Raw genomic sequence first — 16,449 nt, forward strand, 5'->3', positions numbered from 1 at the left:
ATCATGGTACGAGTTAACTCATACCCGGAGTAGAATAGGTTAATACAAGATGGTAAAGATCGACAAACTGTTTTAACACAGGACGGCAACAATAAACAAAACGACACAAACAGAAAACAGATCTGTCGGCAGCTATGGAAAACCTCTAGGCTGCGGCAGCAAATCTGGATTACAAACAGGTCTATCAAAGCACGGTACCTCCCCTGACACCCCCTAACACATCCTCCTCCACTCCCCATACAACCACCACCCCCATGCACGATCCATCGACAAAAAGCAAAGACGCCAAGTGGCTGACAGGCTGGCTGCCAAGCCAAGCGGGTGGTCGTCATGGCAACCTTCGATATTGACGTCGAGCATGTCGGAGTCTATCTTGTTGCCGTCGGTGTGCAGCATGAAGTAGTTCTTGCGGTCGCCCCGCACGTTCAGGGGCTCCACGCTGCGGAAGCTGATGGTGATGAAGGTGGGGACTTCGTCCTCCACGTTGATGATCAGGGGGATTCCTGGGAAACACACGTCATGGTGATGATAATGATGATGATGATTGTGATGATGGTGATGATGATGATGGTGATGGTGATGATAGTGATGGTGATGATGGTGATGAAGGTGGGGACTTCGTCCTCCACGTTGATGATCAGGGGGATTCCTGGGAAACACACGTCATGGTGATGATAATGATGATGATGATTGTGATGATGGTGATGAAGGTGGGGACTTCGTCCTCCACATTGATGATCAGGGGGATTCCTGGGAAACACACGTCATGGTGATGATAATAATGATGATGATGGTGATGATAATGATGATGATGATAATGATGATGATAATGATGATGATAATGATGATGATGATGATTATACCGATGATAACGATGATAACAATAATGATGATGATGGTGATGATAATGGTATGTTGATGATGATGATGATAATGATGATGAATAGGGTGATTCCTGTAAAACACACGTCACGATGATGATGATGATGATGACGATAATAATGATGATCAGGGGGATTCCTGTAAAACACATGTCATGTATCAGTATCAGTATCAGTAGCTCAAGGAGGCGTCACTGCGTTCGGTCAAATCCATATACGCTACACCACATCTGCCACGCAGATGCCTGACCAGCAGCGTAACCCAACGCACTTAGGCCTTGAGAAAAAAATAAATAAAAATTAAAAAAAATAATATAAAACAACCAAATAAATAAATAAATAAAATAAAATAAAAAATATTAGATACGTACATAAAAATACTACTACTAATAATAATAATATTCATAAGGCGCAAAATCTTGATGAAGCGCACACACACACACACACACAAAAAGAAAAAAAAAAAGAAATACAAATACAAATGTACACACACACATATCCTACAGGACAGCTAAATCTAATACCGTGGGTTCTTTTACGTGCGCTTAGTGCATGCTGCACACAGGACCTCGGTTTATCGTCTCATCCGAATGAACAGTGTCCAAACCACCCCTCAAGGTCTATTATAATGTGTAGGGAGAGAAAATACTGGCGACTGTGGGGATTCGAAACAGCACGCTCAGATTCTCTCGCTTTCTAGGCGGACGCATTACCACTAGGCTAACACTCCACATTATGGGAACTTTAACCCCTTCAGTGCCAAAGGAGAATCAGAACAAAGTGGTGTTTCAAGTCAAAAAAATAATTTCCTTAACAATAAGCCTAAAACTGAGAAAATGGGGTCTGGAGATGTACCTCTCTAGATAAACTGCACAAGTTTTCAGCCTTCCAGAGTTATTTCCCTTCTTCTGATGACGTCACTATGACTGATTGATAGGGATACTTATATAGCGCCTATCCTCGGTCAGAGACCAAGCTCTAAGCGCTTTACAAACATTTGCACAACAGGCTGCCTACCTGGGTAGAGCCGACTGACAGCTGCCACTGGGCGCTCATCATTCGTTTCCTGTGTCATTCAATCAGATTTCAGGCACGCACAAATACACACTCAGACAGACATGTAACATTATACGTGTATGACCGTTTTGTACTATGCACGTACATGATGAGTTCTATGGCCCTCAAGGGGTTAAACATCGCTGTCTCACCTGGGATGTTGTCCTCGTTGAAGGTGGCCTTGACCTCGTAGTGACCCGTCTCCCCGGGGAAGAAGGTGTAGCGGTACCTCCCGTCGCCTAGCAACTGTCGCTGGGTGTGCACCCGGTTTCCATGGTGACTGATCACCACCTCCAGCTCCCCCATCCCCGCAGCTGACGTGTCGACTGTGCAGAGGATGGAAAATAAAGGTTTTTTTTTTTTTTCGAAGATTTTTTGAAGACATGCAGGTTTCTTTTACAAACATTTTGTGAGGACGTACGCCTGAAAATGGATAATGTCTGCCTAAATGGAGGGGTAAAAAAAAACACACGGTCATACAAGTAAAAGCCCGTTCGTGTACATATGAGTGAATGTGGGAGTTGCAGCCCACGAAGAAGAAGAAGTGAAGGTGTGTGTGTGTGTGTGTGTGTGTGTGTGTGTAGGCGCGCGCACGTGTACATGTGCGTGTGCGCATGTGTATTTGCACATCTATATATGTATATATGTGCATGTGTGCATTTATTTGTGTGTCAGTGTGTCTGTGAGTCAGTGAGTTTATGTGTGTGTGAGTGAGCGATTATGTGTGGGGTGTGTGTGTGTGTGTGGGACACAGACATGTAACATTTTACATGTGTGACTGTTTTGTTTATTTACCATGCCAAGTAGACAGCCATACTCCATTCCTGAGGGTGTGCATGCTAAGTATGTTCTTGTCTCAAAGAATGTGGATATGGATTACAGAATTTCTTTCATGTGTATTTGATCTTCTGCATGTATATATATACACACAAAAGGGAGTTCGGGTAATCTTTGAGCTGGCCAGAAATTCACACTGAACTATAAGACAACAAAAACCAGATCATCACAAGTAATAACAATAACAACAACAGTAACTCACTGATAAACACAATCTGATGACACAAATAACAATAACAACAACTCATTGGTAAACCCAATCTGATCACACAAACAACAACAATAACTCACTGATAAACTCAATCTAATCACACAAACAACAACTCACTGATAAACCCAATCTGATTACACAAATAACAACAACTCACTGATAAAGCCAATCTGATCACCACAAATAACAACAACAGTAACTCACTGATAAAGCCAATCTGATCACACAAACAACAACTCACTGATAAAGCCAATCTGATCACACAAACAACAACAACAATAACTCACTGATAACACCAATCTGATCACACAAACAAACAACAACCGTAACTCACTGATAAACCCAATCTCCCTCTCCTTCTTGGCAGTGCGGTCGACGTCGGTGATTCTGACCCGACTGGGGTCGTAGGCTTGGCAGATGAAGGGACTGCCGGGGACGCGTGACCCGGCAAACAGAACCTCGATGCTGTGAGGCCCCGCCTCCATGGGCGTGAACTCCACGCGACAGATGTGACCTTTGGGGTTGATCCTGCACGGGATATGGGATCCCGATGGACCTGAACACAAAATGGGGGTGCAGGGAGTGTGGGGGGGAAGAGAGTTAAAACAGGTGATTTTTTTTTTTTAAACAGGTGAATGTGGTGTTAGGAATGATATCTTATGAAAGACTGTGTCATATATATATATATATATATCTCTGAGAGAGAGAGAGAGAGAGAGAAAGAGAGAGAGAGATTTATATAAAGATATATATATATATACAGACAGATATATATGTAAAGGAGAGAGATTTATATAAAGATATATATATATATATACAGACAGATATATATGTAAAGGCTGTGATGTGAGACAGCAGAAAATCGAGTCAGTTTGGATTTTGTACAGTTTTCATACATTCATCAGAAAGCTCAGCATTTTGATCAGATCTTGAGGTGCGGTGCTGGTGGGGGGTGGGGGGGCGGGGGAGAATTAAAACAGGTAAATGTTGTGTTCTGGAGAGCAAGCAACGGTGTTGAACAGTTAATTTTCATTGATCATGAACAGTATGAGGGAATTTTTTTTTTTAACCATGCCCACCCACACACACACACACAAAAGACACAACAGCTGCCCTGCATATTTGCAGAACTTGAACGCATCCTCTGATTTCTCCTTAAAAAAAAAAAGACAAAAAAAGACATGACAACTGAATCCCAGTCTGCAGTCCCCTACCCACATACCCCCAGTACGTGAACATCACACTTATGAATATCAAACATAATTATGGGTGGTTAATTTCCGTTCATCTGGGATTTTTTAATATTTTTTTAACTCACTCCAGACGACGGAATACAATAGCGATTTAGACAATTAAAATTTTTTCCTCATGGGGTAGCATAAAAATCGCAGCTACACCGGGCATTGTCAATATGTTAAGGGTCGAATGGAAAGTTTCTTCGTGAGGTTCCGTAACTATACACTCGCTGGCCAGCCGTTGACCTTGGTACCCCACATGGCAAGCTAATCTGCAAATGTATTGAAAATGGTGTCGCATACAAACAAGTGGAAATTTTTTTTTAGCAAACTAGATCACGACAGCAGCTTTTTACTGCTGCTGAAGTGATTGAAATGGTTCAAACTGAAGGTTTCGACATTGACGAGGATGATGAAGACGTTGAATAAAGTATCTGCAGTGAAGAAAGCTACCAGCAAGAAAGTACTGACAGTGATTCAGCTTCTGAGGGTTGTGAAGAGAGGGAGAGGGGTGGGTGTACACACGAGGGGTCAGTGGGTCAAGTACAGGGAGTTTCATTTAGTTTCTTTCTGTTTTGTATATTTTGTGTTTTTTTTTCCTAACCCTAACAAATGGGTCGTCTGCAGGAGAAAGCAAGGGAGAAAACTGTTCATCCAGAGTGAGTTACCCTTGCTCAACCACAGTTCCCCTCCCTGCAGTTTCCCTCCCCTCATGCCCCCTAAACCCCGCCCCCCTAAACACCCCCCCCCCCTTAAACCCCTGCCCCCCCCTTACACCCCCCCCTAAACCCCTCCCCCACCCCCCTATCCCCAGACCACATCCACCAGTGACTGCAATGTCAAGGTCTTGAGGATCCATTCCATGCAGGTCCAGGTTGAACCAGGCCTCTCTGTACGCCTTGGCTGTGTGAAGCCCCGCCCCCCTCCCCTCAAGCCCCCTTAAACCCCGCCCCCTGTCCCCCGACCACACCCACCAGTGACTGCGATGTCAAGGTCTTGAGGGTCCATTCCGTGCAGGTCCAGGTTGAACCAGGCCTCTCTGTACACCTTGGCTGTGTGAAGCCCCGCCCCACTCACTGTCACACTGCTGCCGTCAATCACATCCACATGGTATGGCACCTCTGGTGGGTCAAAAGATCATATCGTCAGATGTTTGTTTGAAGAGCTAGATGAACAAGATGGTGAAAAAATACTGACATCAAAACTGATCATACTAAATCAATACTGACATCAAAACTGATCATACTAAATCATCAATGTACATGTTTTACTGATAAGATACAAAGCAAACAAATAAACAAAAGATGTTCACAAACATTCAGATTTTGCAATGGTTACAGCAGATATCTACTTTCATATACTCAGTAGAAGTATATACACACACTCACACACCCGCACACACAGTCTTTTTCTTTTGTATAAAATCGTTTCAGTGAATCAACATCAAATCAAAGACCAACTCGCACACCTCTTCAAAACTTCACATGTGCATTTCACATATCCCTCCACACACTGTACTGTATACCTCTACCCCCTAACCCCCCTCCACCACCCTTCCAACCTACCGGGTAGCGGCACCTTGTTGAAGGTCACGTTCACCAGATGTGTGCTGACGTCCCGCGCGGTGAAGGTCAACTCGTGCCGACCCCCACCCACCTCACGCAGCTGACATGGGGTCACGACCCCGCGGCACTTGACCTCTGCCTCCAGGGTGCCCTTGCCTGCCGCCAAGGTGTCCACTGGAAAACACATCACCATGGATACAGGTCGTCACCATGGATACAGGTCACTATGGATACTAGTCACTGTGGATACATGTTACCATGGATATTGGTCTCCATGGGATACAGGTTACATCATAGACACTGGTCACCATGGATACAGGTCAAACTGTGCAAATGACTCTGTGTTTGTACAGTGCTTAGAGCTTGGTCTCCAACCGAGGATAGGTGCTATATATAAGTATCCATACCCTCATTATCATGAGTTGCGCGAGATGAGTCACAACACAGCGTGAACTCACAATAGACGGTAAAGGGCTTGTTGAGGTAGGCGCGGCCGTTGCTGTTGACGCGGACCAGGGCGGGGTCGAAGACGTCGACGTCAAAGGGACTGCCGCGAACCTCCACCCCTCCGTACTCCACATACACTTTGTGGGCACCTGTCAATCATCAATGACACTGTTGAAATGCACGTCGTGTCAATCATCATCAACGCTGTCAGAATGCATGTTGAGAGTGCAGGGTGACAATTTTCTATGCACACATACACACACACACAATATCATATATATATATATATATATATATATATATCAAAACGTTAGACAGAATGAGCAATGCAACACACACACACACTCACAAACAAAAACACAAGCACCACACACACACACACACACAACCCTGCCCCCCTCCACCCCCCTTCCCCCAGTCACACACAAGGGTTGCCATGCGCACACACACACACACACACACACACACACAAACATACCAACATCCACAGGTGTGTAGTCGATACGATAGGCAGAGCGGGCGTTCCCAGTAATTCTCACAGGGACATCATGACCATACGGAGCTGCACAGCATAAAACATCACCGTAGTTTTTCAACTCAAGCGCTAAAAGCCGAGTGGTTAAAGCACTGGACCTTCAATATTCACAAAACTGCCCCTTCCTATCTCTGTGGCTGCCTTCACCTCTACACTCCATCTCACTCACTACGATCGGCTTCGGATCCACTCTGTTTACGCATACCCAGATCAGACACTCGACTGTTGGCCGCTGTTCTTTCTCTGTCTCTGGACCTTGCGATTGGAATGAACTTCCTCTTTCGCTTCGTCAAGTCTCCACTCTCAGCTCTTTCAAGTCTGGCCTTAAAACCCACCTCTTCCCTTGCCTGCCTCTTCCTTGTCTTTAGTTTCTCCAGTTTTAGAGTTGTGCATGCATGTGAATGACTGGTGCAAAAGCGCTTTGATTTGTCTCTGCACAAGATTCAGCGCTATATAAATACCATTATTATTATTATTATTATGAGTTAACCCTAACCACAACCCAAAAACTGAACATGACTAACAGTTAAAGCCTGGAGCTTCCTTTTTTGAGGAAGTGTCTGGGTTTGATTCAATGTACCTTTTATTTGTATTTGTATTTCTTTTTATCACAACAGATTTCTCTGTGTGAAATTTGGGCTGCTCTCCCCAGGGAGAGAACGTGTCGCTATACTACAGCGCCACCCATTTTTTTTGTATTTTTTCCTGCCTACAGTTTTATCTGTTTTTCCTACCTATGTGAATTTTTCTACAGAATTTTGCCAGGAACAACCCTTTTGCTGCCATGGGTTCTTTTACGTGCGCTAAGTGCATGCTGCACACAGGACCTCTGTTTATCGTCTCATCCGAATGACTAGCGTCCATACCACCACTCAAGGTCTAGAGGAGAGGGAGAAAATATCGGCAGCTCAGCCGTAACTCGAACCAGCGCGCTCAGATTCTCTCGCTTCCTAGGCGGATACATTACCTCTAGGCCATCACTCCATTACATGGATCACAGGAGACCTCAGGAACTACAACAGCGCCATTGACACAAAGGTACATAATCCCAATACTGTCACCACAGGCATTCAGTGATAAAAAAATTTTTTAAATCACACTCGACTTACACACGACCCAGGCACGGAGGTCAAAGTCCCCAGCCCCTTTGGGGTCAATGCGGAAAGAGGTCGTGACATTGGCGGGAGCTGAGTGAAGGCCGTCTCCACTCATCGTCAGGCTGTCGGTATCCAAGACAACGCAGGTAAATGGACTGCCTGGGACTGCCTCTCCGTTGAAGGTCACACTGATCTGCACACAAAGATAACATCATGACGTTAACTCACTCCGGACCAATAGTTTTCTCCCTTGCTTTTCCCTACAGACGACCCATTTGTTAAGGATAGGAAAAAAAAATCGCAAAAAACACAAAACATAAAGTAACTGAATGAAACTCACTGAACTTGACCCACTGACCCCTCTCCTCACGTCGTGTGAGTACCCATCCCCCTCCCTCTTCTCTGCTCTCAGAAGCTGAGTCACTATCAGTACATTCTTGCAGGTAGCTTTCTTCATTGCAGATACTTTATGCAACGTCTTCATCATCCTCATTGATGTCGAAACCTTCAGTTTGAACCATTTCAATCACTTCAGCAGCGGTAAAAGCGGCTGTTGTGAACTAGTTTGTTAAAAAAATTTCCACTTGTATCACCTGTGATGCCATTTTCAATACGTATGCAGATTAGCTTGTCATGTGGGGTCCTGAACTTGCTGGCTCGCTGTGGAGTGTGCTGTTACGAAATCTCATGAAGAAACTTTCCATTCGACTCTTGACACGTTCGCAATGCCCGGAGCAGCTGCGATTGTTATGCAACTCTATGAGGAAAGCGTGGAAAAATTTTTAATTGGCGAAACCGCTATAGCGTTCCATTGTCTGGAACGCTACTTTACGTCAGGAATGCTATAGCGTTGCATCGTCCGGAGTGAGTTAATACATGTGACAATGATGATAATGTATATGTACTGATCTCATCACAAACTAATAACATGACAGTCAGTCGAGTTCAATTATGACCATCAGCACAGCAGAGGAGGTGGCAGCTGTCCTGACAATCCAGGCCAGAATTTGATTTGTCTTGCCCAAGTTTCATCCCTGCTCTCTCAGCAAATTTATTTATTTATTTTATTATTATTATCATTATTATTATTATCATTATTATTATTATTAGTTATTTATTTATTTATTCATTTTTCCTTTAATTATATTATTATTATTTATTTACTAATTTATTTATTTTTATATATATATATATATTTTTTTTTTTACTTTATTTTATTTTGTACACTTATAGTTGACTTCATCAAGTTTTTGGGCATTATACATATTATTAGTAGTAGTTGTAGTTCTTTTTTCTTTTCTTTTTTTTCTCAAGGCTTGACTAAGCGCGTTGGGTTCCGCTGCTGGTCAGGCATCTGCTTGGCAGACGTGGTGTAGCGTATATGGATTTGTCCGAACGCAGTGACGCCTCCTTCAGCTACTGAAACTGAAATCTGAAAACTCAGCCAAAAAGGGTTTTGGGACAGCTGGCGATGGGACGGTTCCCAAAAGTCAACCAGCCCCCAAGGCTGCAGCACTAAGAGCCAGTGCAATCTTGACTCCTAGTTTGAGAGTCATAGTCCTTCACAAAAGACTAAGCTGTAAATGACTTCCCATTGCAATGAAGAAAACATTGATCATACAGCTCTCACTTTGCTGTTGGGCCAGCTGTAAACTTATGTCAATCTGTCTTTTAAGCCAAGCGCTGAAGATATGAAACTGAAAAAAAACCCAAACAAATGGAAAGTAATAAAACACAGTGGTCTGATTTATCATACAGAAAGATAATTTCAAACATTACACACATCTAAGAAACACGTTATCAGACTGAGAAACAGAACTGAAGTTTTATCGACGGGCGCAATAGCCGAATGGTTAAAGCGTTGGGCTTTCAATCTGAGGGTCCCGGGTTCGAATCACAGTGACGGCGCCTGGTGGGTAAAGGGTGGACATTTTTACAATCTCCCAGGTCAACATATGTGCAGACCTGTTAGTGCCTGAACCCCCTTCGTGTGTATACGCAAGCAGAAGATCAAATACGCACGTTAAAGATCCTGTAATCCATGTCAGTGTTTGGTGGGTTATGGAAACAAGAACATACCCTGCATGCACACCCCCGAAAGCGGAGTATGGCTGCCAACATGGCGGGTTTAAAACGGTTATACACGTAAAAGACACTCGCGTATATACGAGTGAACGTGGGAGTTGCAGCCCACGAACGTAGAAGAAGAAGAAGAAGAAAGTTTTATCGTATAAAATCTTTGTCTAAGTGCGTGTGTATGTACGTATGTGTGCAGATATATATACATATGAACACATTTTCCTTTACATGACACCATTTATTTCAGCTTTTTCAACTCCCCAACAAAAGACAGCACACAATAACAAAACAAAAACAAAACAAAAAAAAACCACCCAAAAAATAACTTTGAAAAGCACACAAAGACAAACCAACAGCAACACACACATAGAGAGAAAAACGCCATGACACACTCAACAGTCGGCCTTCACCTTGTGGCGTGAGGGTCGCTGTGGGGTGAAGGTCACTCTGAACACGGCGTCCCTCTCCTGACGGACATAGTTGGGAACGCTCTCCCCGTCCGCCGTGACTCGAATCTCCAGGTTCCCATCTCCTGCCTTGCTGGCGTCCACTGGAAGACATGAACATACATGTGGGGGGATCTGGGATGTGTGTGGGTATTTGGGACATGTATGAGCATTTGTGTGAGCATTTGGGACATGTGTGGGTATTTGGGAGCATTTGTGTGAGCATTTGGGACGTGTGTGGGTATTTGGGACATGCATGAGCATTTGTGTGAGCATTTGGGATGTGCGTGGGTATTTGGGACGTGTATGAGAATTTGGGACGTGTGTGGGTATTTGGGGCATGTGTGAGCATTTGTGTGAGCATTTGGGACGTGTGTGGGTATTTGGGAGCATCTGTGTGAGCATTTGGGACATGTTTGGGTATTTGGGACATGTATGAGCATTTGGGACGTGTGTGAGTGTTTGGGACATGCATGAGCATTTGTGTGAGCATTTGGGATGTGTGTGGGTATTTGGGACATGTATGAGCATTTGGGACATGTGTGGGTATTTGGGACATGTATGAACATTTGTGTGAGCATTTGGGACGTGTGAGCCTTTGTAGGAGCACATGGGACATGTGTGGGTGTTTGGGTCATGTGTGGACATTTGTGTGGGCGTTTGGGACATGTGCGAACATTTGTGTGAGGATTCGGGACATGTGTGAGCATCTGTGTGAGCATGTGGGACATGTGTGAGATTTTCTGTGAGCATTTGGGACATGTGTGAGCATTTGTGTGAACATGTGTGTGAGGATGTGGGACATGTGTGAAGATTCGGGACGTGTGTGAGCATTTGGGACATGTATGGGCATTTGGGGCATGTGTGAGGATTTGGGACATTTGTGGACATTTGGGACATGTGTGGGCATTTGGGACATGTGTAAGCATTTGGGACATGAGTCAGCATTTGGGACATGTGTGAGCATTTGGGACATGTGTAAGCATTTGGGACATGTGTAAGCATTTGGGACATGTGTGAGCATTTGGGACATGTGTGAGCATTTAAATGAAGTATGACAGGAATATGTGTAAGGATTTGGGTAATGTGAGAGCACTTTGGAAATGTGAGAGCATTTGGGAAAACGTGTGCGCATTTGGGAAATGTATGAGCATTTAGATTAGTATGACAGGGATATGTGTGAGGATTTGGGAAATGTGAGAGCACCTTGAATATATATATATATATATATATATATATATATATATATATATATATATATATGAGCATTTGGGAAGTGTGTCAGCATTTGGGAAATGCTAACACACACACACACACACACACACACATAAACACACGAACACACACACACACTCACACACACACACACTCTTTTACACACACACACACACACACACATGAACACACATACACACACACAATCTCCTCCACACTCACAGGTAAAGGTGAGTGGTTTTCCAATGAAGGCCTGACCAATGGATGACACAGTGACCAGCGAAGCATCATACACCTGCACCGTGTAAGGACTGCCACCTATGGGTACTCCCGCATATGCCACCACCACACGATGATCACCTGGACGGATGGACGGACAAAAAGACAAGTTGGTTACTTTTCTTCTTCTTCTTCTGCGTTCACTTGTATGCACACGAGTGGGCTTTTACGTGTATGACTGTTTTTACCCCGCCATGCAGGCAGCCATACTCCGTTTTCAGGGGTGTGCATGCTGGGTATGTTCTTGTTTCCATAACCCACTGAACGCTGACATGGATTACAGGATCTTTAACGTGCGTATTTGATCTTCTGCTTGCATATACACACGAAGGGGGTTCAGACACTAGCAGGTCTGCACATATGATGACCTGGGAGATCGTAAAAATCTCCACCCTTTACCCACCAGGCGCCGTCACCGTGATTCGAACCCAGGACCCTCAGATTGACAGTCCAACGCTTTAACCACTCAGCTATTGCACCTGTCGCTTTTCTTTTCATAATACTCTTTTTCCTAATCAGTCACATGCTTTCCTTTTTCAATTTTTTTTTTTTTTTTTTTTTATCCCTTGCAAATAAGGGACTTTCTTTTCAAATGGAATGCTTTTCATTGTTTTAGCCCTTTCACCGCCAGTCAATTCAGAGTACAAAATCCCCTTGTGGTATAAACACGGAAAAGACAGTGGCTAAGAACAGCTGGGGATTCTCCCTGCGATGTATAGAAATTAAGGCCTATCCTACCACCGAACATTAAGAGCAGTAGGTTCATGGATAACAGACCAATGAATGGTCACTTTTCAGTGACAAGGGACCTCCAGCACGCCTGTGCATAAATGCGAGCTTGGCGGTGAAAGGGTTAAGCTGCTTGTCATGGATCATATTTTATTGTAGATATTGCATGACATTTTGCTTGAATGTTTCTTGTACGTGGAGAGACCTGGGCACAAGGAAGTCAAATCTATACAGGTTGTTAACTATACTCTACAACGCTTATGTTCAACTGTTCTCCCTCGTACATAAAACTGACAGATGTATTCTCATATGTACCCATCAGATTCAGTGTCAGTTTCTCAAAGAGGCGTCACAGAGCTCGGACAAACCCATATTGAGACAGTAACCTGCTCTTGCGCCCACTGGCTGCACTGTGTTGGCCTCTGCCTTTTTTGTGAGTTGAATCTGTCTCACTACGATCAGCTTCGGATCCACTCCACTTACGCGTACCCAGATTCAAACTCTCGACTGTTGGCCGCCGTTCTTTCTCTGTCTCTGGACCTTGCAATTGGAATGAACTTCCTCTTTCGCTTCGTCAAGTCTCCACACTCAGCTCTTTCAAGTTTGGCCTTAAAACCCACCTCTTCCCAAAATAGCCTCCCTTCCCTGCCTCTTCCTTGTCTTCAGTTTCTCCAGTTTTAGAGTTATGGATGCGTGAGAATGACTGGTGCGAAAGCGCTTAGATTTGTCTATGCACAAGATTCAGCGCTATATAAGTACCATTATTATTATTATTATTATTATTATTATATTCGCTACACCACATCTGCTGGGTAAAAATGCCTGACAGCAGCATAAACCAACGTGCTTAGTCAGGTCTTGAGTGCATGCATATAAATTTGTGTAGCAATCAGTGTGGATTTCTTCGACAGAATTTTTTTGCCAGAAGACAGCAACTCTCGTTGCCATGGGTTCTTTTTCAGCGTGCGAAGTGCATGCAGCACACGGGACCTCGTTTTTTGTTGTTGTTTTTTTTGTTTTTGTTTTTTTGCTGCCCCATCATCTGCACCGTTTCAGTGGCATTACTCCCACGCCGCTCATTTAGATTCCCCCATACACGGCCACACCCGGGTTCGTCCGTCGCAGTTCCAGTGTCGGCAGTCCACAGGGAACCATCGATGTTAGGACCTCATTTTTTTTTTTTTTTTTGTCTCATCAAAATGACAGGACGCTCAGTTTGATTTTCCAGTCAAACTTGGGAGAAAGGGCGAGAGTTGGATTTGAACCCACACCCCTCAATACCATAGTTAACTACCAGGCCGATAACTCTTGTATTACATGATTAAAATAACGTTATATGATGCAATACCATAGTTAACTACCAGGCCGATAACTCTTGTATAACATGATTAAAATAATTTTATATGATGCAATACCATAGTAACTACCAGGCCGATAACTCTTGTATTACATGATTAAAATAACTTTATATGATGCAATACCATAGTAACTACCAGGCCGATAACTCTTGTATTACATGATTAAAATAATTTTATATGATGCAATACCATAGTAACTACCAGGCCGATAACTCTTGTATTACATGATTAAAATAACGTTATATGATGCAATACCATAGTTAACTACCAGGCCGATAACTCTTGTATTACATGATTAAAATAACGTTATATGATGCAATACCATAGTTAACTACCAGGCCGATAACTCTTGTATTACATGATTAAAATAACGTTACATGATGCAATACCATAGTTAACTACTAGGCCGCTAACTCTTGTATTACATGATTAAAATAACGTTATATGATGCAATACCATAGTAACTACTAGGCAGATAACTCCTGTATTACAAGATTAAAATAACGTTATATGATGCAATACCATAGTTAACTACCAGGCCGATAACTCTTGTATTACATGATTAAAATAACGTTATATGATGCAATACCATAGTTAACTACCAGGCCGATAACTCTTGTATTACATGATTAAAATAACTCTTGTATTACATGATTAAAATAACGTTATATGATGCAATACCATAGTAACTACCAGGCCGATAACTCTTGTATTACATGATTAAAATAACGTTATATGATGCAATACCATAGTAACTACCAGCCTGATAACTCTTGTATTACATGATTAAAATAACGTTATATGATGCAATACCATAGTTAACTACCAGGCCGGTAACTCTTGTATTACATGATTAAAATAACGTTATATGATGCAATACCATAGTAACTACCAAACCGATAACTCTTGTATTACATGATTAAAATAACGTTATATGATGCAATACCAAAGTAACTACCAGCCTGATAACTCTTGTATTACATGATTAAAATAACATGATATGATGCAATACCATAGTAACTACCAAACTGATAACTCTTGTGTTACATAATCAAAATAAAGGTACGAGCATTACGTCCCTTGGATTGTGTCTGGTCGTAAGTACTTGCACAAAACAATAACTGAAAAAGACTACAGAAGAAAAAAGAAAAAAAACAAAGAAAAAAAAACAAATAAAATGAAAAAAAAAAAGCTCACCAACAGCTCCAGGAACCCAATCAACCTTGTAGGTGCCATTTCCGTTGTCGTGGAGACGGGCCGGGATTGAGCGGCCGTCCGGCCCCGTCACGTCAGCCGTCAGGTCAGAGGTCAGGTTGATGGCCGAAGTGGCCGCCGTGTGCACTACGAACTCGGTGTGTCGGTGGTTGGCGACCAGACTCAGACCCTCCCCAGAGGCTGTCATCTGGCCGGCGTCAAGGAAGTGGACTGTGAAGGGGCTGCCTGCCGAGTGGTTGAGAGGGTTTGCGCAGGTTAAAGAACATGCGATCTGTCCATCATCCTCAGTACCGATATCACCAGCATCATTTATGGTAAACACTGTCATCATCGTTGTCATCCTAGATCTATCGATGTTCATCATCGTCATCACCACCATCATCTCCACCACCATCACTAAACATCATCACCATCACCACCAACATCACCATCAGATGTACCAGTATGTGATGACAATTATAGGTGATCATCACCATCATCATCATCATCATCATCATCATCATCACCACCAGCACCATCATCATCATCACCACCACCATCACCACCACCACCACCACCACCACCAGACGTACCAGGGACGTGATGACCGTTATAGGTGATGACAGCCTGGTGGGTGACAGCCTCTCTCCCCACAAAGGACACCTCGTATTTCCCCGTGCCGACAGCGAGGGCCTGGTTTGGGATGTTGTGGCCGTTGGTGCTCACCGTGATCTCCATAGTGCCCTCCCCTGCCGCACTGGCGTCCACTGCAGACACGCGCACGCACACGCACACGCACACACACACACATCTAAAATAACATGATACGATTTTTTTCTAAAAATATAAAATGTATATGCGGTAAGCAAATAACTTTAGGTCATCTACTCATTCAATGTCTGAACATAAGACATTTAATTCCTAAAGATGTAGTTGATGACTTTTCTTCCAATATTTCATTAGCCACTGAAAAGATTTTGAATGATTATTCATTGCTTAGAATGTTTTCGGAAATTTTAAACTCCAGTCCAGTTGGTATCCTCCTTTGATGTGTTATAATTAATGTTGTTATTTATATTTACATTGTTGTGGGTTAATACTTGTTGATATGCATATACATATTCTCCTTCCCATGACACCTCATTCAATACACACCACAATCTCTTTAGACCTTTTTCTTATAATATACTATTCCTCTGATACATAACATGAATACTTTTTTACACTAATATTCACATGCATTCCCTTTCCTTTATCCACTTCTTTACTCCTTTCCGTCTAAAAA

At 43.2% G+C, this 16,449-nt stretch overlaps 1 protein-coding gene across 7 annotated transcripts in view; it reads right to left on the minus strand.

Moving 5' to 3' along the window:
• The window catches only part of LOC143275326 (filamin-A-like), a 218,166-nt gene that overhangs the window by 73,991 nt on the left and 127,726 nt on the right, over positions 1-16,449 (minus strand). For 5 of the 7 annotated variants that reach the window (XM_076579343.1, XM_076579345.1, XM_076579346.1 and 2 more), the window contains 12 exons: positions 15,758-15,931; positions 15,168-15,410; positions 11,827-11,964; positions 10,354-10,493; positions 7,877-8,057; positions 6,711-6,794; positions 6,244-6,381; positions 5,786-5,959; positions 5,195-5,341; positions 3,320-3,541; positions 2,090-2,263; positions 339-503 (listed from right to left, as the gene is read on the minus strand). The exons of the other annotated variants lie outside the window; for them this stretch is intronic. In XM_076579343.1, the coding sequence (XP_076435458.1) occupies positions 339-503; positions 2,090-2,263; positions 3,320-3,541; positions 5,195-5,341; positions 5,786-5,959; positions 6,244-6,381; positions 6,711-6,794; positions 7,877-8,057; positions 10,354-10,493; positions 11,827-11,964; positions 15,168-15,410; positions 15,758-15,931 (1,980 nt within the window). The remainder of the gene's footprint in view (positions 1-338; positions 504-2,089; positions 2,264-3,319; positions 3,542-5,194; positions 5,342-5,785; positions 5,960-6,243; positions 6,382-6,710; positions 6,795-7,876; positions 8,058-10,353; positions 10,494-11,826; positions 11,965-15,167; positions 15,411-15,757; positions 15,932-16,449) is intronic. 7 annotated transcript variants of the gene reach the window in all.

This window comes from Babylonia areolata, chromosome 30 (assembly GCF_041734735.1).
Source record: "Babylonia areolata isolate BAREFJ2019XMU chromosome 30, ASM4173473v1, whole genome shotgun sequence".
NCBI classification, from domain to species: domain Eukaryota; kingdom Metazoa; phylum Mollusca; class Gastropoda; order Neogastropoda; family Buccinidae; genus Babylonia; species Babylonia areolata.